General features: G+C 48.8%; 1 protein-coding gene across 5 annotated transcripts in view; it reads left to right on the forward strand.

The window, feature by feature from the left end:
- RBM33 (RNA binding motif protein 33) overlaps positions 1 to 21,488 on the forward strand; it is a 140,161-nt gene that overhangs the window by 64,178 nt on the left and 54,495 nt on the right. For all 5 annotated transcript variants that reach the window (XM_043590478.1, XM_043590479.1, XM_043590481.1 and 2 more), the window contains 3 exons: positions 2,002 to 2,210; positions 5,585 to 5,870; positions 11,878 to 11,936. In XM_043590478.1, the coding sequence (XP_043446413.1) occupies positions 2,002 to 2,210; positions 5,585 to 5,870; positions 11,878 to 11,936 (554 nt within the window). The remainder of the gene's footprint in view (positions 1 to 2,001; positions 2,211 to 5,584; positions 5,871 to 11,877; positions 11,937 to 21,488) is intronic.

Below are 21,488 nucleotides of genomic sequence, written 5' to 3' on the forward strand. Positions count from 1 at the left end.
CTTTGGCCTGACCGAGGTGGGCCTGAGAGTCTCCTGGGAAGCAGGACAGCAGTGCGTGCAAGACAACATTTATTTTAGGCCTGCTTTTATCCATTAATCTAGGAGTAGGCATCTAGATTTGGCAATAGTCTAAGTTTCGCTGGCACACGTAATGTGTTAAATTACATTTTATTGCTTTAGCCTAAAGAACATTCTTATGTCCACGTGATGTTCTCTTGAAATAAAGTCCGTAGTTAATTTGGCTTAAGGCAGAGGATCTGTGGGAAAGAGTATGTTCATCTAATAACAAACAGTCCAAGATTGATAGTGCCAGCAGGAGGGTACTTGATGGTCCTTGTGTTACAAGCAAGGGTTTTACAAATTTCTTCGTTCGAGTTCTCTTGTAAAAAAAATTCAGACTATCATTTATTTCCATTTCGCCAAATAAGCTGTCAATATTTTGCAAATGTTGACTCGTTATGTATTAATCCAGCTGTTATAAAATTATTTGTACCCAGATGTTTTCCCTAAGCACATCTTAGGGCAATACAGTGTAAAACTTTGTTACATTGAACTCTATCTCTTTACTTTAGAATATGGACATAGTTCAGAAAACACTTAAGAGGAAATTAACATTTCAGTTGAAGTTACAAATGTAATTTCCATCCTGTCATATTTTGGTGACCTTTTGTGACAGCTTGTCTCAATTGGAGGAAAGCATTTTTACTTGCTGATTAAAGATGTCATTTGAAACCATTTTATTACTGGGGATAGTGAAATCAATCTTGACACTTAGAACCACTAGAAAAATAATTGCTGATTCACCGCATAAAATGTGTATGTGAACCAGTCATGTAGTCGAGATGAGAATAAAAGTCTGTGCTTGTTAAGAAGAGATTAAGTTTTCTTTTGAATGGGGTCTAGATTTATTTGAAGGGGGGGGGGAATACCATAGAAACAATATCAAGAAAATGAAATGTGGCTTAAGAGATTTTGGAAGAGTTTGGAGATGATTATGGAACCTGAGATAGGAGCTAAAGCTGGTAATGTTTAAAATTTGTCCTTCACTCTGGAAGAAGGTGTAAGTAAGAACGCCCCTCGGGATTCAGTGAAACCTTTACAAGGTACACATTTGTTAACGTGAGGTACCACAGTTTACGTAGTATTCTAAAATAAAGGAACCATATTTGAGTAAGTCGGCTTTTCTCCTTTAGGGATTTAGAATAAGGTGCCAGCTGACGTTTCTTAGGGCCAGCGTCCATGTTCTTATATCCTTAAAGCAGTGGTCAGAGAGGTGAGGGTCTCCTGGGCATCCCACAGGTGTTTGCATTCGTGGGTTTTTTTCTTCTGTGGCTCTGCTCTCATTTGCGATAGCTTCCATATCAGACAGCGTGGGTGTAAGCCTTTTTTCACAGAGTAAAGGTCTCTTTAAATAAATCTGAAATGATCGTATGAAATGAGTTTTCCACTGTATGAGATTAATTATTTGATTTCCGAGTGATGCCGTTAATAGTTCCGCTTAAATCAGAACAAACAGGAATTTATTTGATTGATTGATTTTTTTTAATCTATCTTGAGTCTGTGTGCCACGGTGCATTCATAATACCTGGGCGGGTCTCACTGAGAAATTGTATTGGGGTGGGCCTGGTGGGCCCAGGTCCTCCCCAGCGTTGTCTGCTGTCCGTGAAAGAGAAAGTGTCCGCGGCAGTTTGAGGGCAATGGTTAAACCGAACTTCAGGCCCTTCTTTTGAGCTCCCCTCTGCACCGTTTTGTGGTCTCCAACGAAAAGACTTGAACTTGGCGGAGGCTCCTTGTGTCTTCCTCCCCGGGAAAAGCATGTCCTCATTTAACGGGTGTCTCCCGGGCGCTGAACCCCGCTCGCTGCTGGTTTAGTTCCCTGCTGTGGGTGAGACCCTTGCTGTCTCGGGGTTTCCTTGTCCCGTGTGTCTTCCCTGTTTTCTCCCTGTGTATCGAGTTTAGGCCGTTTGAAGATTTCTAACACGTATGCATCTTTTCAAATAGAGCTTTCAGCCGAAGCCAAAGCCGCGTTGCTTGAGTTCGAAGAGAGAGAGCGACAGCATAAGCAGGGACGCTATGGCTCGAGGCGGGGAGGAAGGAGAGGAAGCTCTTTAGTGTGTCGTGGAATGGGAGACCAGAGGAGAGAGAGCAGTGAGCGAGCAAGAATAAAAGATCACAGACCTGCCCTGCTTCCGACGCAGCCTCCTGGCGTGGTAATTCTTGGTTTTATTGTGATAGCCCAACACGTTAGAACAAATGAAAATGTGCCTTTGTGGGTTTCGTACTTTGTGTGTATCACCGAGTCTGAACTTAAAGTTTAATGCGAGGAATGATGGCGAAAGTTTCTTTATGGTATGCTCTCACCTGTGTCCTTATAAATTCCGTCCCCTCCTGGTAGTCGGGCAGTGAGAAATCACTGTGTACTTAACGGAGGAAGAAGCAGTGAGAGGCTTATGTCCTCAAGGGACAGGAGCCCCAGAGGAGCCAGGCTTCCGTCCTCTCCCTGCTTGTCCTGAGTGCCCGCACTCAAAACAGTGACTGTACGTGGAGAATCCAGGTAGCACTGTTCATTTTATAAAAATGGCGACTGTTTCCCTTCGGTTCCTCCTTAAATCGGAGCAGATTCTCTTAGAGTAAGTGTCCTGTGCTATCCATACTCACATACTTGTAATTTCAGCTGAAGTTGAATTTCCTGTGCGTTTCAAAGAGGAGATATCGCAGAGGTAAAGAAGGATTAAAGTGATTTTTATGTTCTTTTAGTTCGCTTTAGGATTTGATGGCTCTTTCCTTCAGAAGCCAATCTCCAAGGACAAATTTGCTTAATACAAGTATGTGTCCACTGTGCCTGCCACATGTCCCTCCTCCATTTTTATCTGAATTTAGGGGAAAGCCACATTTTGCCTCTGTGTAGAACTGTTAAGTGTTAGCATGCATCCATTTGTGAAATGTAACAAGGGAGAAGAGGTAACTTAACTGTTTTTGCATGAGAATTTCCGTTTTGAGGTGCAGGAAGGGGAGAGAGGTAGGTGGGTTGATTACAGCATAAAGAAGCTGACGATGTTAATAACTGCTGTTTGCTCACACAACTGTTTTGTTCTTAAGCTTCTCCAATGGCAAAAAGGCTGGACTTGATTTCTTTTTCTTCCCCATCCCTTATCCTTGCCCCAGCCTCCACTTGCCATGTATTCAACAGCCAATTCAGTGATTTTGGCCTCCTTGGGGGAGAGGGGAACAGCCACACGGGAGATTTGTTTTTGTGTAGCTGTGTCTCTGTGATCCCGGAGAGGTGACTTCGCACCCACGGACAGGAGGCGTGCCCAGCCAGCATCCTTCGTCCTTCAGAGGGGCCGACCGAGCAGGGCTGGGAGCGCTTGCGCATCCCTAGCCGAGTGGAGGACGGACCGGGGCCCTTGCCAGGGGTGTCGTGTCCCCAGAGCTCTCGTGACCACGGAGAGCTCTGGAGCCCACTGGGAGCTGGGGACGGGCCTGTGGCTGGCCCTGCTCGGCCTAATGGTGCTCTGGGCTGGAAGCTCTGTGCTCGCGTCTCCTGGTCACAGTGATGTGAAGTTTCCGTGTCCTGGGAAGACCAGGGCTGTCGGGGATGAACTTGAGCTCGCTCCCACCTGCGACCACGAGCGCTTTTGACCCCGCTCACTCTCGCACCCCAGAGCGGTCTGTCTGGACTCTTGTGGGAAGAATGAGTCAAAGGCTTGCTCGTGGCTTTGTGTCAGTCCGTCTCCTCCTAGGTCGGTCCCTTGCCGCCTGGACTCCGCTCTCCTCACTTCCTGACTGTGCTCTCAGAGTCACTGCTCCCCTGCGCCTCCTGGCTGCTGTGCCCTGGCGCCTTGGGTGTCCGCGGCGAGCTCCTCCTCAGGGAGGAGCGCCTGAGGCTTGCGCTGTGCTCTCTCTCCTCCCCCCTTCAGCTGTCCTCTCGTCCGCCCTCCTCCTGGTCAGAGCTCTTGCTGGGCGGCGGCGTCCTTCCTGCCACCTGCCCTCGCTGTGCGCACCTGCGTCTCCCAAGCCCTCGCCTCTGGCGCGCTCTGAGCCCCTCCGTGCGCTTCCTGGCTCTGCCCCGTGCCCCTCCACGTGGGCGCCTCCCAGGCCCCCCGCTCCGCTCGATGAGAGCACACCATTTCCTTCGCACCCCTTCACGCTCTCGAGTGAAGAAGGAGCCAGCACGGTGCCCGTCCTCCGTTCAGTTCAGATCTGACTCATGAGCCTCTGTCAGCGTGCTCCTCGTGGGGATTCCCTGGTGGCTTGGATCCCTACTCACAGTGCAGGGGTGTGCCCAGCACCCGGCGGCGTGAGGCCCGAGAGGGAGCACTTCTGGATGCCGGGAGCGCGGAGAGCTGAGGACCCAGGCTAGCACTGGAATGTCTCTCTCTGGAAGAGTCCTCCCTGAGACCAAGGCCATATACGCTCTGGTTTCCGAATCCTCGTCGTTCCTCTGAAATGTGTCTTCCCTACTGCTGGCCAGACCCTGGCCTTTTCTTGCACTCAGCTCCGGCCGTGGCCTGCTGAGCGGTCCGCCTGCTCCGTCCCACGTCCGTCCCACGTCCACCACGTCCCCATCCGTAATTCCCCATCCTGCACGTGGCGTGTGCCGCCATGTGTGTGGAGCTGGAGTTCACGGCCTCCACGGTGTGCGGCATGGCCGCCCGGTGCTCACAGGCAGGACGCGTGGACTCCGCTTGTCGGACCCCACTTCCGGCTCTGCTGCTCACCAGCTGCTTTGGAAGAGCACAGTGACGGGGACCCACTTGATGGCGACGTCGGGCATCGGCCGCTTACTTCATGTACCGACCTTTCGGTAGGCGCCGGAGACACGGGGTCGGCCCGGCGCTCGGCGGCCACGGCCGTGGTCGCTGGTTTCCTCCTCTCGTGACTGTCGGATGGAATCACCCCGAGACGCTTGACTGCCTCGAGAGTCTGTTTTCACACCCCGGCCTTCCCCCGTCTTGGGTGTGCGTGGCTGCGGCCGCCCTGGTCTCCTGAGTTTCCCAGCAGGCGTGTCTGCGCCACTGCTGCTTCCGGGTTGTTCCTTGAGTCCCCTGCCTGGCGCCCCTCTTTCCCTCCTTCCTTTCTGGTGCAGGTGCCACCTTCTCAGCTCTCTCCCACCCCGCAGGGGAGTCAGGCTCTCGCTAGGCCTGTGTCCTCCCCGAGGACAGCCCTCGTTTCTAGCTCGGTGTCTCACGCCCGACTTAATTCTTCGCTCTCCGGGGACAGCGGCCGCATGGCCGCGGGGTCCGAGGGCGGCTTGGGCTCTGTGTGCCGCGTGGTGCTCGCCTCCGGGCAGCGTCAGTGGCTCCACCGAAAGTTGTTCTTTTGGAATCCACGAGAGTCCCTTTGAGGCCGCCGCCGCTGCCCTCCGCGTGCCCGGGACGGATTCCCGTTGCGAGCGGCCCCCTCCCTGGGCCCGGGCAGCACAGCGCGGCCCTGCTGCTTCCTACACGCCGTTAGCCGGGAAGCGCTGTGAGCCGTGGCTCTCACGCTGGGGTCCGCGCAGATCTATAGGGCAGTAGCCTTTTTCTACTTCTCTTCCAAACGTTGATTGCCGTGCATTTGTCTTCTTTGTGGTGGTTTTCAGACGCACTCTCCAAGATTGATCCCCCCTGCGCAGCCTCAGCCGCCGCCGCCGCCGCCGCCGCCGCCCCAGCAGCAGCCCATCAGGAGCCTGTTCCAGCAGCAGCCGCTGCAGCCCCTGCTGCCCCTGCAGCACCCGCAGCACGCCCCGTCTCCCCAGGGGGCGCACGTGCCACCCCAGATGGAGGCCCCGCGCCTGATGATCACCCCTCCTCCGGTGACCCCGCAGCAGCCCAAGAACATCCACATAAACCCCCACTTCAAGGGGGCGGTGGTGACGCCCGTGCAAGGTATGTGTCTCCCCCGCCCTGGTGACGTCGCGGGGTGCCGCGGCCGAGTCGTTCTCGCCGGCGGGTATGCGAGGACCAGCCGGCTTCTTGGGTCTGTTCCCCGCCCGCTCGGGCACGTGCCAGCTTGGCGGGCCAGACTCATTTGCTGAAACGTCTGTACCTCTTACTTTATGACTTAGCGGAAAGCCCCGGGCGGCCTCTGAATTTCCGGGGCGGCAGAGGTAGCTGTGGGAACGCCGGAGTTGGTGTTTCTCATCATTTCCCCGGTGGGAACGTCTGCGTGGCGAGCGCCCTGCTCCGCGTCCCTCAGGCGTTATTTTGAAGTGCCTCGCCTCGAGTGTTACTGTCGCGGACACGTGTCCTGAGGCTAGGAAGCTACTTTTGAGCCGGTGACGCGGAGCCTGCCTTCGCGCATCTGTTCCGCACACTCCGTCTCTGACATCTGAGATCTATCGCTGAGAGAAGCCGAGGAGGCTTTGTGCGGCTGTGATCTTGCTTTCCGGCGGACAGGGACACGAAGTAAGCAGTAAACCTAATGGCAGGAACATTAAACGTGGCGTGGCAGAGGACAGAGGTGGAGCGGAGCCAGGGCCTGGGGTGGGCTGCGGCTTTAGCTGGGGTCACGCGGGTAGCTTCGTCACAGAGCTGAGTTGAAGGAGGTCGGGGAGCCCGTGATGTCCCTGTTTCAGGGTAGGCTATTCCAGGCAGAGGGACGAGTGAGAATCCGGGATGAGGCCAAGCCTCGTGTGTGGAATTAACCCAAAAGAGATGGCCTGCCGCAAGTGGACTGATGACAGCAGAGAAGACACGCGGGGCCCCGGTCATGTGAGACCCCGGGCCGTTCTGAGGGCCTCGGCTTCGCCTCTGAGCAGTAGGGGCTGTGACCAGGGGTTTGAGTGGAGGAGGACAGGGCCCCGCTTTCTGTTACGAGAGGACCATTGTCGCTGCTCTGTAGGGAGAGCGCGGCAGGGTGGCGAGGGGGGAGGAGGCGACCACACTAACCCAGGTCACAGGTGACAGGGGCTCGGACGGGGCGCCGGCACGATGGTGGAGCGCAGTCACGTGCCGAATGTGATGCAGGTCAGGGCTGGTGGCACACGGGGAGGGACCGCACGGCTGTGAGAAAGGAGGCAGAAATGGTGCCCAGGGGGTCTGAGAATCAGAGGGATGGATCGGCCATCACCCGCGACAGGGAAGGACTAAAGTCCTGCTGTGGACGTGTGAAATGTTCCGTGCCAGAGTGAGAGTCCGGACCAGGGCCCGAGGCTCCAAGTATGTCGTTGGCCCATAGGTCGATTGGAGCCTGCGTCCAGTGAGAGGCCCAGAGGAGGGGTGTCTGACCTGGGGTTTGCAGAGGGCGGGGAGGAGGGAGCCGAAGGTCATGGAGGATGAGCCTCAGAGGAGAGTGGCCAATGGGGGCTGGCGGAAGGGGCCCTGCCGGCGGAGCAGGTGGGGGGGGGGGAGATGGGGATCGCAGGCTGGCGACTGTGTTCAGCGGAGGGGCCGTGGGGGTCTTGAGAGGGTGGTTGTGGGGAGACGGGGAAGGTGCGCGCGCACCTCGCTGAGGTGGGGGCACAGGCAGGGGAGGGCGTCTCTTGGACGCCTCTGAAGGTGTTTTGCTAAAACAGAAGTTGGACGGTAACTGGTAGGAGGAAGTGGGCTGGAGAGAAGGTGTTTTCTTTTAAGATGGGAAAGCCAGCAGCTTGTTGAGAAGGAGAAGAGTTGTCGATGCAGGTGAGAGGGACTCGTCCCGGCCGGGACCCAGTGCCCAGAGGCAGGGCCGTGGTGGGGGTGGGGCTGGGGGGGGGCGTGCAGGGGTGTGGGGGGCGGAGCGGTGGAGGGGTCTTGGAGCTCTTCCCTGACGTGGGCGGGCTGGAAGGAGCGAAGAGCCACGAGGTGGGGGTGAGGGAACGTCGCAGGTCTGAGGCGGGGAGACGAGACGCGGAGTCCCCCTCCAGGGGAGTAGAGGAGTGGATGTGCGGGGCGTGGCAGGTAGGGGTGCCGGGTGGTAGGCTGGGCGGTCGTGAGCCTGGAGTCAGGCCGCAGTGTGGTGGGGTGGCGTGGACACAGTGTCGCGTTCGCTGGAGTCGCGGTGTCGACAGAGCAGTAGAGGGTGGCGTTGCGCGTAACTAGTGAAGGGAGGTGGAGTCACTGTCTGGGACGCGGGAGGGGCTGCGTAGGGACTGCGGGAAAGTGGGTCACTGACCGTGACCGGGCCTTGGATGTGGCCGCAGTGAGGTGGAGGGACCGCAGTCAGGGACCCAAGAGGCAGGGTGCAGGAAGCACAGCCTCTGCCAAGACGAAGGAGCGGGCCGGTGCCTTCGTGGTGGGATGGGAGCTGAGCTCCGGACACGGGAGCCCGACAGCAGCGGGTGTGGCGTGTGACTCCCCTGACGACGTGAGCTCCCACGCCGGGCTCCGAAACAGCACTGACGAAACAGCACTGACGGCCGCAAAGGACCCCGCCCTCCCGAGGGAGGAAGGTGGCCCGTCCCTGGGAGCGTTCTGCTTCCCTTTGAGCGACAGCAGGGAGGGCTGAGGCCACCGTGCGTTCTGCTGACACTGAGCTTGGAATCCCAGAGTTCCAGAAGTTGGGGAAAGAAGCCCAAGATAGGACTTGATGTGTGGGAGGAGGCCAGCGGCCTGGAGGTGTCTGAGACTGTGCTGTGCCCTTGGAGCGACATCGGTGTTAGTGACGGGGGCAGGCTGGCCTAGGGCGTGGGGTCCGCGTTATGAGAGACTGCTCTTGTTTCATACGCCAGGGAGGCAGAGTCCAAGCCCGTCCCTGACCCCCAACTGACCCTCTGCCCGCCCCCACCTTATATTGGGATCTCTCGGCGGCCTCCGCCCGCATTCTGCGCCCTCAAGGCACTGAAGCCCGGTGGCCCCCGTGCCTAGCGCGCCGCCCGCGGCTCCTCTGGCAGCTGTGCCCGTGGGAAGGGGGAGGACGGCTCAGTAACAGAGCCCTTCCCACAGCAGCTTCCCAAGACAGGCAGCTGCCGTCGGTCTGATTTGTCGGAACGGTTCTCCTGAGGTCGCATCCGTTTTCGTGTATTTCCTCGTGTACGCCGAGCGCAGACCTGGCAGTTGGCAAGGTGCACAGATTCTCTTCAGCCTGATAAAAATCACTAGTGTGAGACGTGCAGACTGGGAAGCTCTAAGGAAACTCCAAGGTGTCTTCAGGTAGGAAAGTCGCAGGCCTTGCACCGCACGGCTCCTGATTCGGCAGATAGGAGGTCAGCTTTCTGACAGTAGTTTTTCAGCGCTCAGAACCAGCCGAAGAGTTTCCACGCGAAGCTGGGTGCCATAGAGCCGGCGTTCCTTCTCTTGAACGCACCTTCGATCCTGAGATACGCCCGCGTGGGGAGAGAGCAGAGACTGCTAGCTTGGCGTACCCGCAGAACACCATCGAAGAATGGTCCGTTCAGTGTGAGCGAGTGAGCTTAAGTAGAAACCACGGCTCTTCCCGGAGGGCAAGGCCGTCCGCTGTGCGTGTGACGTAGACTAGCCCTGTGTTCACGGAGACTTAGGCCGTTGGAAGGCACGTGAGAAAGTGACAGCGTAAGCACATCTTTTCCTCATGGTGCATATTCTCAAGGGTGAGGGGTGTTCCACCATATTATAATTAACCAGTTTTGATGGAAATTTAACTTGTTTTCCAGCCTTTACCCTATTAAAAACTGTTGTAATGAATCGAAAACTCAACCAGTTTAGTCAATAGAAAGAAAAAGGTTAAATATCAAATATTCCAAGTTCAAGGTTCTGCTAGCAGTGCAGGTTCTCAGTTATCTTGTGCTCATGGTGCAGAGGAAGGCAGCTGGTGGAAGTGACTGTCTGCTTTTGAGCCCCGGGGGACCACGGAGCTCCTGAGGGACACTTGGCAAACCAAGGCCTTCTCTCCACGCTGGGTTTCTGATCACGTGTTCTCAGATGTGCTCCTCTGTTAACTTTTATTCTTTTTCCCTTCTTTCTTTTTTGTTGCTTTTTACCGTTTACTAAAAAGAAAAAAAAAAAAAGGCCGACTAAAAAGAAGGCTTCTGTGTAAGGAATCTGTTAATTATAATCAGATTTCTCCCCAGAGATCGTTAAAGAGACTTAAATTTTTTAATCTTTTCACTGTATGGTAGGCATCTGGGTATCCGATAGGAATTGATGTTTAAATCTGAAGTTTAAAAATAAGTGGCACATAGGCTTGAAAGTCTGGGTACTTTGTATTTGGCACTTAATTTTAGAACCATTATCTTTATGTTGTTTAATACGTAGTTTCTTCTTCACTTTCATTATAATCTTTTGAGGTCAGAGATACTCTAATTGTTTCTTCCTCCATTTCATAGTCTAATATTTTGCCCTAGATAAATCAATTTATCCCCCAGTGCCTTGTAGGAGGCCGTATCGAGTTGGGGGCTGCATCCTATTTTACGTAAAGTCTCTCAAATTGACCTCCTCTCATTTTGAAGTTTTGACTCATTGGATTAGGCTTTCAAGGAGCAGAAGGACTTGAGCCATTTTGCATTTTATTGAAGTAAGTTTCTTTCTGTCACACACAATATAAATATAGATATATTTATTTTCGAGAGAGATTGAGAGTGAGCAAGCAGGGGAGGGGCCTAGGGAGAGGGAGACAGAGGATCCGAAGCAGGCTCCAGGCTTCGTGCTGACAGCACAGAGCCTGATGTGGGGCTTGAACCCATGAACCGCGAGATCATGACCTGAGCCGAAGTCGGACGCTTAGTCGACTGAGCCACCCAGGTGACCCCACACTATTACTTTAAATTGGACCTGTGGAAGTATGACCCTCATCATAAGTCTTAATATATAGAGTTCCTTGAGTATTTATAGTGAATAAAATTGATCTTAGCGTTCCAATTCTAAAGTCATCGGAAAAGTGTATTTCTCGTGTACCAGACATTTCTTAAACTAAAAATATGGTATGTGATGTTACTGTTACTACCATTATTTTCTCTGTGTCCTCATGTAGCCAGTTGTTCCGTGTGCGTGTCTGTGGTCTGTCCTCTTATAAAGACACCAGTCATACTGGATCCAGGCCCACCCACATGACCTCGTTTTCCCTTAATCCCCTCTTTAAAGGCCCCTTGCCCAGACGCGGTCCCGTTTGGAGGTACTAGGGTCGGAGACTTCGGCATATGCATTTGGGGAGGGGGGCACAACTCAGCCCATGACACCTGACAGCCTGAGAGCTTACTAGATGTATGTGGCTGCACATTTTAATGAAAAATGCAGCACGCTACCCTGTAGCAGTCCCTGCTCGGGCGGTGTTTCTTTTTTCCCCCTTCAAAATCAAGTCCAGTGTAACATACCTTTTAAATAGTGTAAACATACCTGATTTAGCCCCAGGGTATAACACGTGGCTTCTTCCCTTTTATAAAATGTCTGTTTGAGAATTATGTGATTTCATGTTCTTCTGATAGATCTGTTGGAGTGTTCTGCTTGTTTAAAAACACAAACCAAAAACAAAATCTTGGCATAGGAGATTGTTTAATAGATTGTTCTTTGTAACAGTACCATGGGTATGTGTGTTTTCCTTTCTCTGCCTCCCTCCTCTCCCTCCCTCCCTCCCTCCCTCCCTCCCTCCCTCTTTTTCATGATTCTAGAGGATTTAGATTTGAATTTGTATTTGATTGGAGTCAGAAAATGTAATTGGATTAGATAGTCTGGATAACTTGGATATGGATGTGAAACACAAAAGCCGTTTTTTATTTTAGAGGAGTAATCTCTTCTCTCATTGCAAAACATTTTAATTCTAAATAGAAATTCCCTGTTGAAATTGAAGCTTCTGCGTATGCTGTGTACGGGGACAAGCGTCCTGCTTTCTCTTTCCCTTTTATGGGCTCGTAAAACACTAAGCACTTAGCTCGAGTGTAAACTTCGTATGTTACGTGTAATTGACGCATGATGCATGTTTGATACTAGACTTGGCGCATTTCTTTTTTGGTGGGTTTGCTTGTGAAGTGAACCATGTTTGTAACAAAAGGTGTTTTTTCCACAGTGCCCTTGCTGCCAGTTCCCAGCCAGCCGAGACCTGCCGTGGGGCCGCAGAGATTCCCTGTGAGTAGCAGCTGCTCCTCCTGGTCTGAGGGGGTGAGCATGCGTTTACTAAGAGATACTAACGCAGCAAATACAGGTGGTTCCAACCAAAATAAGGGTCGAGGTTTGTAAATACTGACAATGGTTTTTGTAGTGGGAAATGTTTGTTAACAGCTTACACGCCAATGGATTTCTGAGAATGGAATTAACTTGGTTGGACTGTAAAATTGTTGAATTAGGATCATCATGCAATGCTTTTCATGTTAAAGAGTATGCATTTTGATTTCATTATTGCCTTGTGTTCAGTGAGAAAGGGCCTTGAGTGTGTGTGTGCACACATACACGTGCATGCACACACGTGTGAAGTTGTGTACGTGTGGGCACGTGTGTGAGATTCTAGGGAGCACTCATGAGAACTCTGCTTGTTTGAAAAAAAACCCAAATCTCAAAAGTCTTCATGAACTATTGGCTTTATATTTTAAAATGAAGGTTTTTCTCTTTCAACTTTCTTTAAAAGAACACACACATTCTCCCACTCCACGCTCTGCAGTGTGCTTTCCTTGCTTATCCTAACCAGAAGAATAACGTCCATTAAATAATGTATCTGTTTAAGTAAATTGTTCTGTCTGAGTTTTGGATTAGAGTTGTCGTTAGTTCTTGGTTTCATTAAATCAAGGAAGATATGTTCTTTGTAAAACCAATGTCGAAGAAAAATGGACTGGATCATAAAATTTTAATATCGTTTGTGTGTAAAACAGATGTAGTTTTGTTGAGACTATATCGGATTTTCAGGAAATATCTAAAAGATGTATTTGACTCTACCTTTGATACTTAAGTAGATAGCATGTTTATAGAAGGCACTTAACAGAAAGGTTTTAATGAAGGTTCTAGGTGTATAGGCAGATAATGATTCAAAAATACAATCAGTAGTTAAAATTCAGAGTATTTTTTAGAAACCTCTTTGATTTGTAGTTTTTTATGAATTATGGCATGGTTTCTATAACTGATTCTTACTGGTTTTATTCCCTTATATTAACTAATTTTTCCTTTAAGTGACTCATAACGTTCTAAAAGCTAGTTAAAAACAGCAATATTGTATGTAATTGATATTTTTATAAAAATGTGTTTACTAATATAAAATTAGAGTAATTGCAGTTTTCATCTACTTGTATTTTTCTTTAAAAAAAATTTTTTTTTTAATGTTTCTATTTATTTTTGAGACAGAGAGAGACAGAGCATGAGCAAGGGTGGGGCAGAGAGAGGGGGAGACACAGAATCCGAAGCGGGCTCCAGGCTCTGAGCTGTCAGCACAGAGCCCGATGCGGGGCTCGAACCCACAAACCGTGAGATCATGACCTGAGCCGAAGTCGGACGCTTAACTGACTGAGCCACCCAGGCGCTCCTTGTATTTTTCAATTGTGCAAATGTGATTGTATCCTCTCCTAGAAGAAGCAAAGTGCATGATACTGGAGGATATTATAAGCGGATAATAGACAGTTTCTATGTAAATTGAACTTATTAATTTATTTTTTAAAGATTTTATTTCTAAGTAATCTCTAAACACAACATGGGGCTTGGACCTACAACCACCAGATCAAGAGTCACAAGCTCCACTGACTGAGCCGGCTGGGCACCCTGAAACTGAATGTATATATATATATAGTACTCTGAGGGTCATGAGTACTGTTACAGGGCGCTGAGGGTAGTGAGTACTGTTGAATTGCTTTTGGAAAAGTTTCTGCAACATGTCAGTTTTGTTTTGTTACTGTTTTTGAGATGGAAAGTATGTATGGGCTATAGGAAATAGTTGGGTACAGATTAGTCATGTGTATGATATGAGAGGAGAGATTTTTCTTTAGCTCAGTTATTTATTGTTATTTAGCGTGTATTGTGTCTTTCTTTAAGCCCCAAATGCTAGATCTTAAGCTGAATTTACGGTGAACTTATGGTCTTGTTTCTGTAATCAATCTTCCTTAGGGAAAGTAATCAGATGTGGAATCTGTTTTTAAAAAATACACTTGAGGTGGGGTGCCTGATTTGCCCAGTCGTTGGAGCATGTGACTTGATCTCAGTGTTGTGAGTTTGAACCCCATGTTGGGTGTAGAAATTACTTAAAAATTAAAAAAAAATCAGAAATATACTAGAGGCAGTATGTTTTTAAAAGTTCATTAAAATATTAGGAATGGAGACCAACTCTGGGCCATCTGCTGTTTTTTTACGTACACCAGATCTTTTTTGAATAAATTTTTTTTTTTCCTTTTCTACTACTGGACTAAACTTGGTTGCTGTCTGTGTAAATGTAGTTTTGTGAACATGTGAGTTTCTCCTTTATGCCTCGCGCCTCTGCCTAGTGCTTAGTCCCAAACCATAAAACAGATCAGCATAGCGATATAAGCCAGTTGTGACCAGAGTAAAATTCTGCAATCAGTGGGGATAGTGTTGCTGTGTTCTAACAGAGCCCCTGGGAGATTTCCTAGTGGTGGTGGTGGTGTGCCCTGGGGGCTGTCCTATTAACTTTTGCTAAACTGAATTTTACTTTGTAAAATGACACTCTTCCTGCCTCCTGCCTTCTCCTCTCCACCTCCCCACCCCCCTGTTGGTATAACATTCGCATTAGGAAACCTGACTTCAGAATCCTCATGGAGTCTTTCTGAATCATAGACTTCCTTGGCACACAAAAAAGATCTGAATCACAGGAATCTGAGCTAAGTGAAGTTCCCTGTAGTCTTATAACTCAGTATAGGATTGCTGTGTCACTCGTTCAGTCACTCTGCGTCCCCACTTTCCGTGAACAAGGCCCAGGGCTCGGCCACTTCTCCTGGGCACAGGAGGAGCAGGACTCCGTGCAGAAGTTGATCTGCAGACACGGGTCGGGTTGTCCTGAAACACGAGCGAGCGGTATGAAGCTGTCAACAGGAGCGCCACCTGTCCTGGGGACAGTGGGGGTTCATTAGAGGAGCTTAGGCTGGGGAGAGACGAGATTACAGTGGACTTCCCTTTGCTCAGTACATTTCTGTGATTCAGATCTTTTTGTGTGCCGAGGAAGTCTACTGATTCAGGTAATGATGAACCCTACATAAAATGAGTTGTGTAGAGAGGCGCTGTGTTACTTAATTTTTTACTTGTTTTCATTGATACATAACGTGCATTATATCATGCTCATTTAAATATATAAGTATATAGGAATTAAGCTCTACTTGATGGACTAAAGAGTAAAAAAGGCAGTCAGTAGAAGTACCACTAGATTTCCAAGTTTTAATTTTTTTTAATGTTTTCTTTTATTTGTGAGGGGGTGGGGCAGAGCACCGGCGGAGGAGGAGGGGCAGAGGGAGAGGGAGACGCAGAATCCGAAGGAGACTCCAGGTGACAGCTCAGAGCTTGACGCAGGGCTTCAACGAACCCGTGAACCCTGAGATCATGACCTGAGCCGAAGTCGGGTGGACAGTTAACCGACCGAGCCACCCAGGCACCCCTAGATTTCCAAGTTTTAAAGGAGTTAGTATCCAGTTAGTATTAATGCTGAGGTATTCCTTCTCTTCCCCAACAGTGGCAAGCTTTACTTTCTTAAAAGTCCATTTTGTTTGACAATTTTATGAAACCTTGAGAAATTCTTAATTTAGAACTAGTATGCCTGCAAATTGTATTAAGTGATAATACCTTGAATTCTTAATTAAAAAAATCAGAACTCTAGACAGCCTAATATTAAACCTATTTTTCATAGGATTCGTTAAAATTATTTTTAAAAACTAAAATCTTAGGCCAAAATATGGTATTCTTAGCTATGCTTGATTTAGTAGCAAAACTAATATCTTTATGTCCTGTTGATGAATTTTATTTAGGGAATTTAAACAGTTTTTAAAGCAAAGATTTGAATGTCAAAGTAACAAATATCGTAAGAAAAGCTTCCCTATGTTTGATCTTTTTGGAAAATACCGTTTTAGCTCTTGACATCGAGGTGCCTTTCTGTGGTCGTGTCCGTCTTGGTGTCTCGATGGGCTGCCCCCCCCCCCCAGCCCCCACCCGCGGTTCCCTCATTTATGGAACTCGGTGATGTGCTTTGTAATTTAGGTTTCCACCTAAGAATCAGATCCGTGTATTTAATTTTAGCCACGGACACAGCTGTTAGTGCTGCGTTCTAGAACATTTCTTGTCCCAAACTTTAATTCCCAGACTGTTTTCTTTTTTCCGGTCGGTCTTCTGAACCTTTGTTTGAAATGTAAACGTAACTCGGTCGGCAGCGTCATCAGAGAACGAATTCTCTTCGTCCTCATTTTTGTCCCGCGATGTGACTCTGCCACGTGTAAAACGCGTCTCGGCCGTCGGAGCAGTGGCCACTCACAGGAGCTGATGGGCACAGGAGCCGCCGCTGGCCGTCCCTCCCTCCGCCCCAGCTCTCGTGCTGCGTCCGGTCTTGCCGCCCAGCCGCCTACCGTCCGTCTCCTCTCGTGAAGCATTTTCACTCGTGTGAAGGCTCGAGTGTTGCCCCACAGACGGTCGTGGTTTCCTTTCGTGGTGTTGGTGGGGCGGTGGGGTCGGGACGCTGGTGCACCGCCCTGCGGGTGAGCGCCTGTCTTTGTGTCTGTGAGTTCTGTGCTCGTTTTCAAAGGCTCTTTTACTTGTTAGTCTGATTGGTGTCTCTTTCCACGAAGGCTGACGTTTTTGTCACTGATGGAAAGTTTGGAGTATTTCTTGGCCCATAACTATATTGTCCAGTTACGTATTTATCCTCGAAGTGATGTTTATTGTTTTTAATGTTTGCCCACTTAGAAAAGTAACACTAGAATGTCGGTTGATAATCTTTTAAAGTGTCGCTTTGAGATTTGGCTGACCTAATTTGTTTTAGGTGTCCGTGCAATTGCTGTTTTTAAGCGTATGGCTAACCCCCGAGTGACGCACGTTGTAAAGATTCTTGACCGAGGGGGTTTTAAACACCTATTCAGTCATTGATTCTGAATCGATGTACTGGGGGAATGCTGGTATTTCAGGGTAGCCACTTCAATACCAAGTGCTTTGGCTGCTGAATAATTTTTCAGGGACTCTAGTTTGAATTAAAACTAAATATTATGTTTAAAAAAAAGACTGCTGATGAGTTTCAAGTAGTCTTCTGAGCAATCACGTTCATTTTTAGGTTTTGATTTCCATCTGTGCTTACTGTGCAGTGACAGTGCCGTGCAGGTAGGTCCCAGGGAGCTCTGTGCCCGTGGAGCACGCGTGTGGTATCAGGTGCTGCTGATTGACAACGTCCTGGATGTGTTTTATATGGCATTTCATGCAAATCATGTTTGATGAGACTGCTGCCTCCAATTCCATTTCTCTCTGATTAGAGCCCTTGCAGATGTGAATCTAGACTTTATTCCAGTCTTTCTTTTGAACCCCTAACTGTTTTTACAACTTGCCTGCAATGCCGTGTAATTATTAGCACTTAAGATCGGGAAGGAATGATGGGCATTTTCTCTTATCAGATCTATGAGTAGTAGCAGGCGAGTGTGGGTTGAGAGCCTTCCAGCTGTCAAATGTCGTCAGGCTCGCAAGGAGAGAATGCAGTTTAAAATGCAGGTGACATAATACCCAACATCCTCCGTTTGCTGGTGGGTTTCTGATTAATCGTGATTACCATACATTATCATACCATCAAATTTAATCATATCAATGAATTCCCATCTGCAGCAGTAGGAGGAACAGCTAAACACCACGGTAACAGCCATGAAGTATGGCGGCGATGAGATCCTGCACCCCGTCGACTCGCTGTCCTGCCGGCATGCCCTGCGTGCTGGGCAGAGAGAGGGTGGGTGGGGTCCGCACAGAGAGACCTCAGAGACCTGGGAGCACTTGCTCAAGTCATAGGAAGTGGGTTTCTCGTACAGTTAAGTGAGCCAGTAAGCCACATTGTGAAAGCGTTTGCTACACGGTTTTGTTGAGTTTTCGGCCAAGTTAAAACCGTCCACGTTGAAATGAAAACCTTTCCCACACCCTTTCATAAATAGTAGACTTAAACGGAGTGCGGTTTGCCAGTCTGTAAAGTGGTAATGTGGCCAATGTGTTGTTGACAAGAACACAAATTTTCAGTCTTAGAACCTCCTACGTGTGCCAAGAAAATCTTTATGGCCTGTTTTTATCGACGTGTCCTACAAAGCACACCGGTTTTTATTTTAAATATTTGTTTTCCCTGAGTCTTTGAAGACCTATAGTTCTGTTGAAATGCATTTGTTTAAATGTTCATTTATTTTGAGAGCGAGAGCTTATGCATACATAAGTGGGGGAGGGGCAGAGAGAGAGGGATAGAGGGTCCCAAGCAGGCCCCGTGCTGTCAGCGCAGAGCCCGATGCGGGGCTTGAACTCGCAACCGTGAGATTGTGACCCGAGCTGAGATCGAGTCGGATGCTTAACTGACTGAGCCACCTAGGTGCTCCAGTTGTTGAAATGCATTTTTAAGATACACTTTGAAAGAGGCCCTATTTTATTATAAAGGACCTGAAAGCATTTCTTCCCAAAAGTTAGAGTTTTAAAAAATTTTTACAGTTTAGTCCTTTTCCTTTTGATGTGCAAGCTGGTGAGTTTTTGTAAGTGCATTCAGTTGTGTGCTCACCACAGTTGAGAGAGAGAGAGATCTGAGAGAGAGCGCAGTCCTGCCGCTCAGAGGGCTTCCTCGCGCTGCCCCTTCTGTGGTCACGCCTTTCCCCGCCGAGCCCCCTGGCAACCGCCACGTTCTCTTTCATTGAAATCATGTCCTGTGAGTGGACTCCTGTGGGATGTTTGCTTTGAGTCTGGCTGCTTTTCCTCGCCACAGTGCTCTTGAGATTGCACCTGTAAGGGATTTGTCTTTTTTAATTGGTAGGTATTATTCCACTGAATGGATGTACCACAGTCCGTTTATCCCTTCGACATTTGGATTATTGCTAGTCTCTGGCTCTCATGAAGAGAGTTGGTATAAACGTTTGTGTCTAGTGTTTTGTGTGAACACGGTTGTCATTCCCTGGTGGGAGATGGGAGTGATGGCCCGCATGGGAGGTGCGCTCGCGGAGGAGGACTTGCGCACAGATCGCATTTGCAGTTGGCAGAGCTGATGCTGCTCTTCTGCTTTTTAACTCACTTTTTTTTTCCCTATTTTGTTTTTTTTTTTACATTTATTCATTTTTGAGAGACAGAGACAGAGCACAAGCAGGAGAGGGGCAGATAGAGAGGGAGACACAGAATCTGAAGCAGGCTCCAGGCTCCGAACTGTCAGCACAGAGCCTGACGCGGGGCTCGAACTCACGAACCGTGAGATCATGACCTGAGCTGAAGTCAGACACTCAGTCAACAGAGCCACCCAGGCGCCCCGACTTTTTTTTTTGAGTGAGGAAACACATCTCCCTGGAGCACGTGCTGTTGAAGTTCATTGGGAAATAAAAAAAAGAAATTACTGAGTGATTACTGTGTTCCAGATTTTGCTCAGAGCTTGTGTTCAACAACCATAGGGAGGTATCCTTTTCTCCGCTTTACAGATGGGGGAACTGAGTCTTTTTGGGCACAAGAAGTGGGGTGGCAACCAAGGCAGTCGGAGTCTCAGTCGTGGTGTGCCTGTCCCTTCCTCCCAAAATACTAAAACGCATGTCAGTAAACTGGATAAAAATGATTGGATCTGCTAAAGTGGATCCGAGCTGTATTTAAGATGCGAGTGTCACGACACTGCTGTGGGAGAGCAGGCACTGTGCTTGCGTGGGGTGTTTGGGAAGAACGGGAGGGGCAAGGGACAGGGATAAAGTTATGGCTTTCCAACGTATGACTAAGGTGAGTACACAGTCTCTAGTCTGTTCATCAGAAGCAGTACTTTGTACTGAGTAAAAGGTGTCCTGGTTTGTCGTGCATGCTCTGCTTTCTCTGCTGGAGCCAGCACGCTGTCTTCATGTGTTCAAGTCCACGTGGGGAGCAGTGCTGACCCTGGGCACACGCTTCTTCAGATGTTTAGAAAGCACCTCTAAACACAAAAACGCCTCTTAAGAAAATGAATGTAGGTATTAAACGAGGCACAACCTGAAAGAAGAAGGATCTGTGGAAAGCACTGAGGTAAGAGGATTAATATTGTGATAGAGGGTATAATTTTAATTATGCGAGGGGTCACTAGTGGTCTGTATTCTCTGCGTTTGACCCACATTGAATGAGAATTAGCTGAGAGTCGTTCTTAAGCGTCTGTTGGTTTCTTATATGGTTCTTTGCATTTTAAGTGAGCTTGATAAATGAAAACATGCTGCAAAGGAAGGTTGTAATTCATTGAAAGATTCATGAAGTTTCAATGACATTGTTAAGGTATTTAATTAGTCTTATTAAAATATACTGACTGACCCTGTTAGGGAAGCTGATAAGTCCTACAATAGCTGTTAGAACCTCTTTCTTTTCCGCATTATACGATTAACTTTGGGCTAAGCAATTTATGCAGAGTGCTCTTTTTTTTTTTTTTTTTTTTTTTTTTGTGGTTGAAGTTGTCAGTCCTTCTTGAGTAGGATTAACACAGATAACATCATGTAATTAACAAGAGATGCGGAACATGCCAGAGTGCAGTTTGTGTAAGAATTCTATGAGAAAGAATGATAATGTTTTACCTGAGACTCTTAAAGGGATAGAAAGAAAAGCAAAATAGAGCAATTAGCTGAGAGGATTAAGGTAGCCTTTTCTTTCAAAAGGCAGGAGAATTAGTGCTGAAAGTTCTGTTAAGTGAGGTGTTCGCAGCTCACTAACAGTCTTAAAATAATTGTGCATTTGGTGGAGGGAATTGGTAATTTATTATCCTTTATACCCGTGAAACGCTACAAGTTCTTCAATGAATGCTCGCATCAGGAGAGCCTCTGAGGTGGTGAATGCCACACTGGAGCCGTGGCTTGCTGAAGACACGCTGGTCCCAGCGGCAGTGTGTGACAGCAGAAAGAGCACTTTATAATAAAAGCGAGAATCTGAAAATGTGCATTTTCGTCCTGAGCTGTGTGGGGGCAGTGTAACTTGGGCCAGTCCGCTTCTAGCTCCGTAAACCTGAGTGTCCTCACCCCTTAAAGGAAAAGTTACTTGTTCTGCCCGTTTCCTGGCACCGTGTTTGCAGAAGATACGATGTTGACTTGGTGAGTCAGGATGCGAATGAGGCTGCACATAACAAAATTCTTTGAACAATGACTTAAACCAAGTGGCGTGTTTTTGCGTAAAAATGAACAAGTTCTGGGTTGGGATAGCAGTTCTGTGGTGTTATCAGGGACCTATGTTTTTCCTACTCAAATCGCAGGCCAAAAGAGGAGGAGGGAGGGACAAAAGGTGCGTGCCCGCCGAGGCAGCCCCCAGTGAGCCTCCCGAGAGCCCCCGGCCCACTGTGACAAGTTCAGGGTTTTAGGTGGGCAGTGTTGCCCCTGTATCACTTAGGAAGAAGTGAGAATCTAAAGTAGGTAGGCAATTAGCAATCTTTTCCATGTGGCTCAAACTTATGGCCAGAATTTAAGTTGTGTCAGTGTAGGGAAAGGAAGTGCCATCCACGTTCAAAATGGAATCAAAACCAGTGAGGAAAATGGCGTTGTGAGCTTGAAGATGCCTGCTGGTTGTTAAATTTCTGTTTCG

This window comes from Prionailurus bengalensis, chromosome A2 (assembly GCF_016509475.1).
Source record: "Prionailurus bengalensis isolate Pbe53 chromosome A2, Fcat_Pben_1.1_paternal_pri, whole genome shotgun sequence".
Taxonomy (NCBI): Eukaryota; Metazoa; Chordata; class Mammalia; order Carnivora; family Felidae; genus Prionailurus; species Prionailurus bengalensis.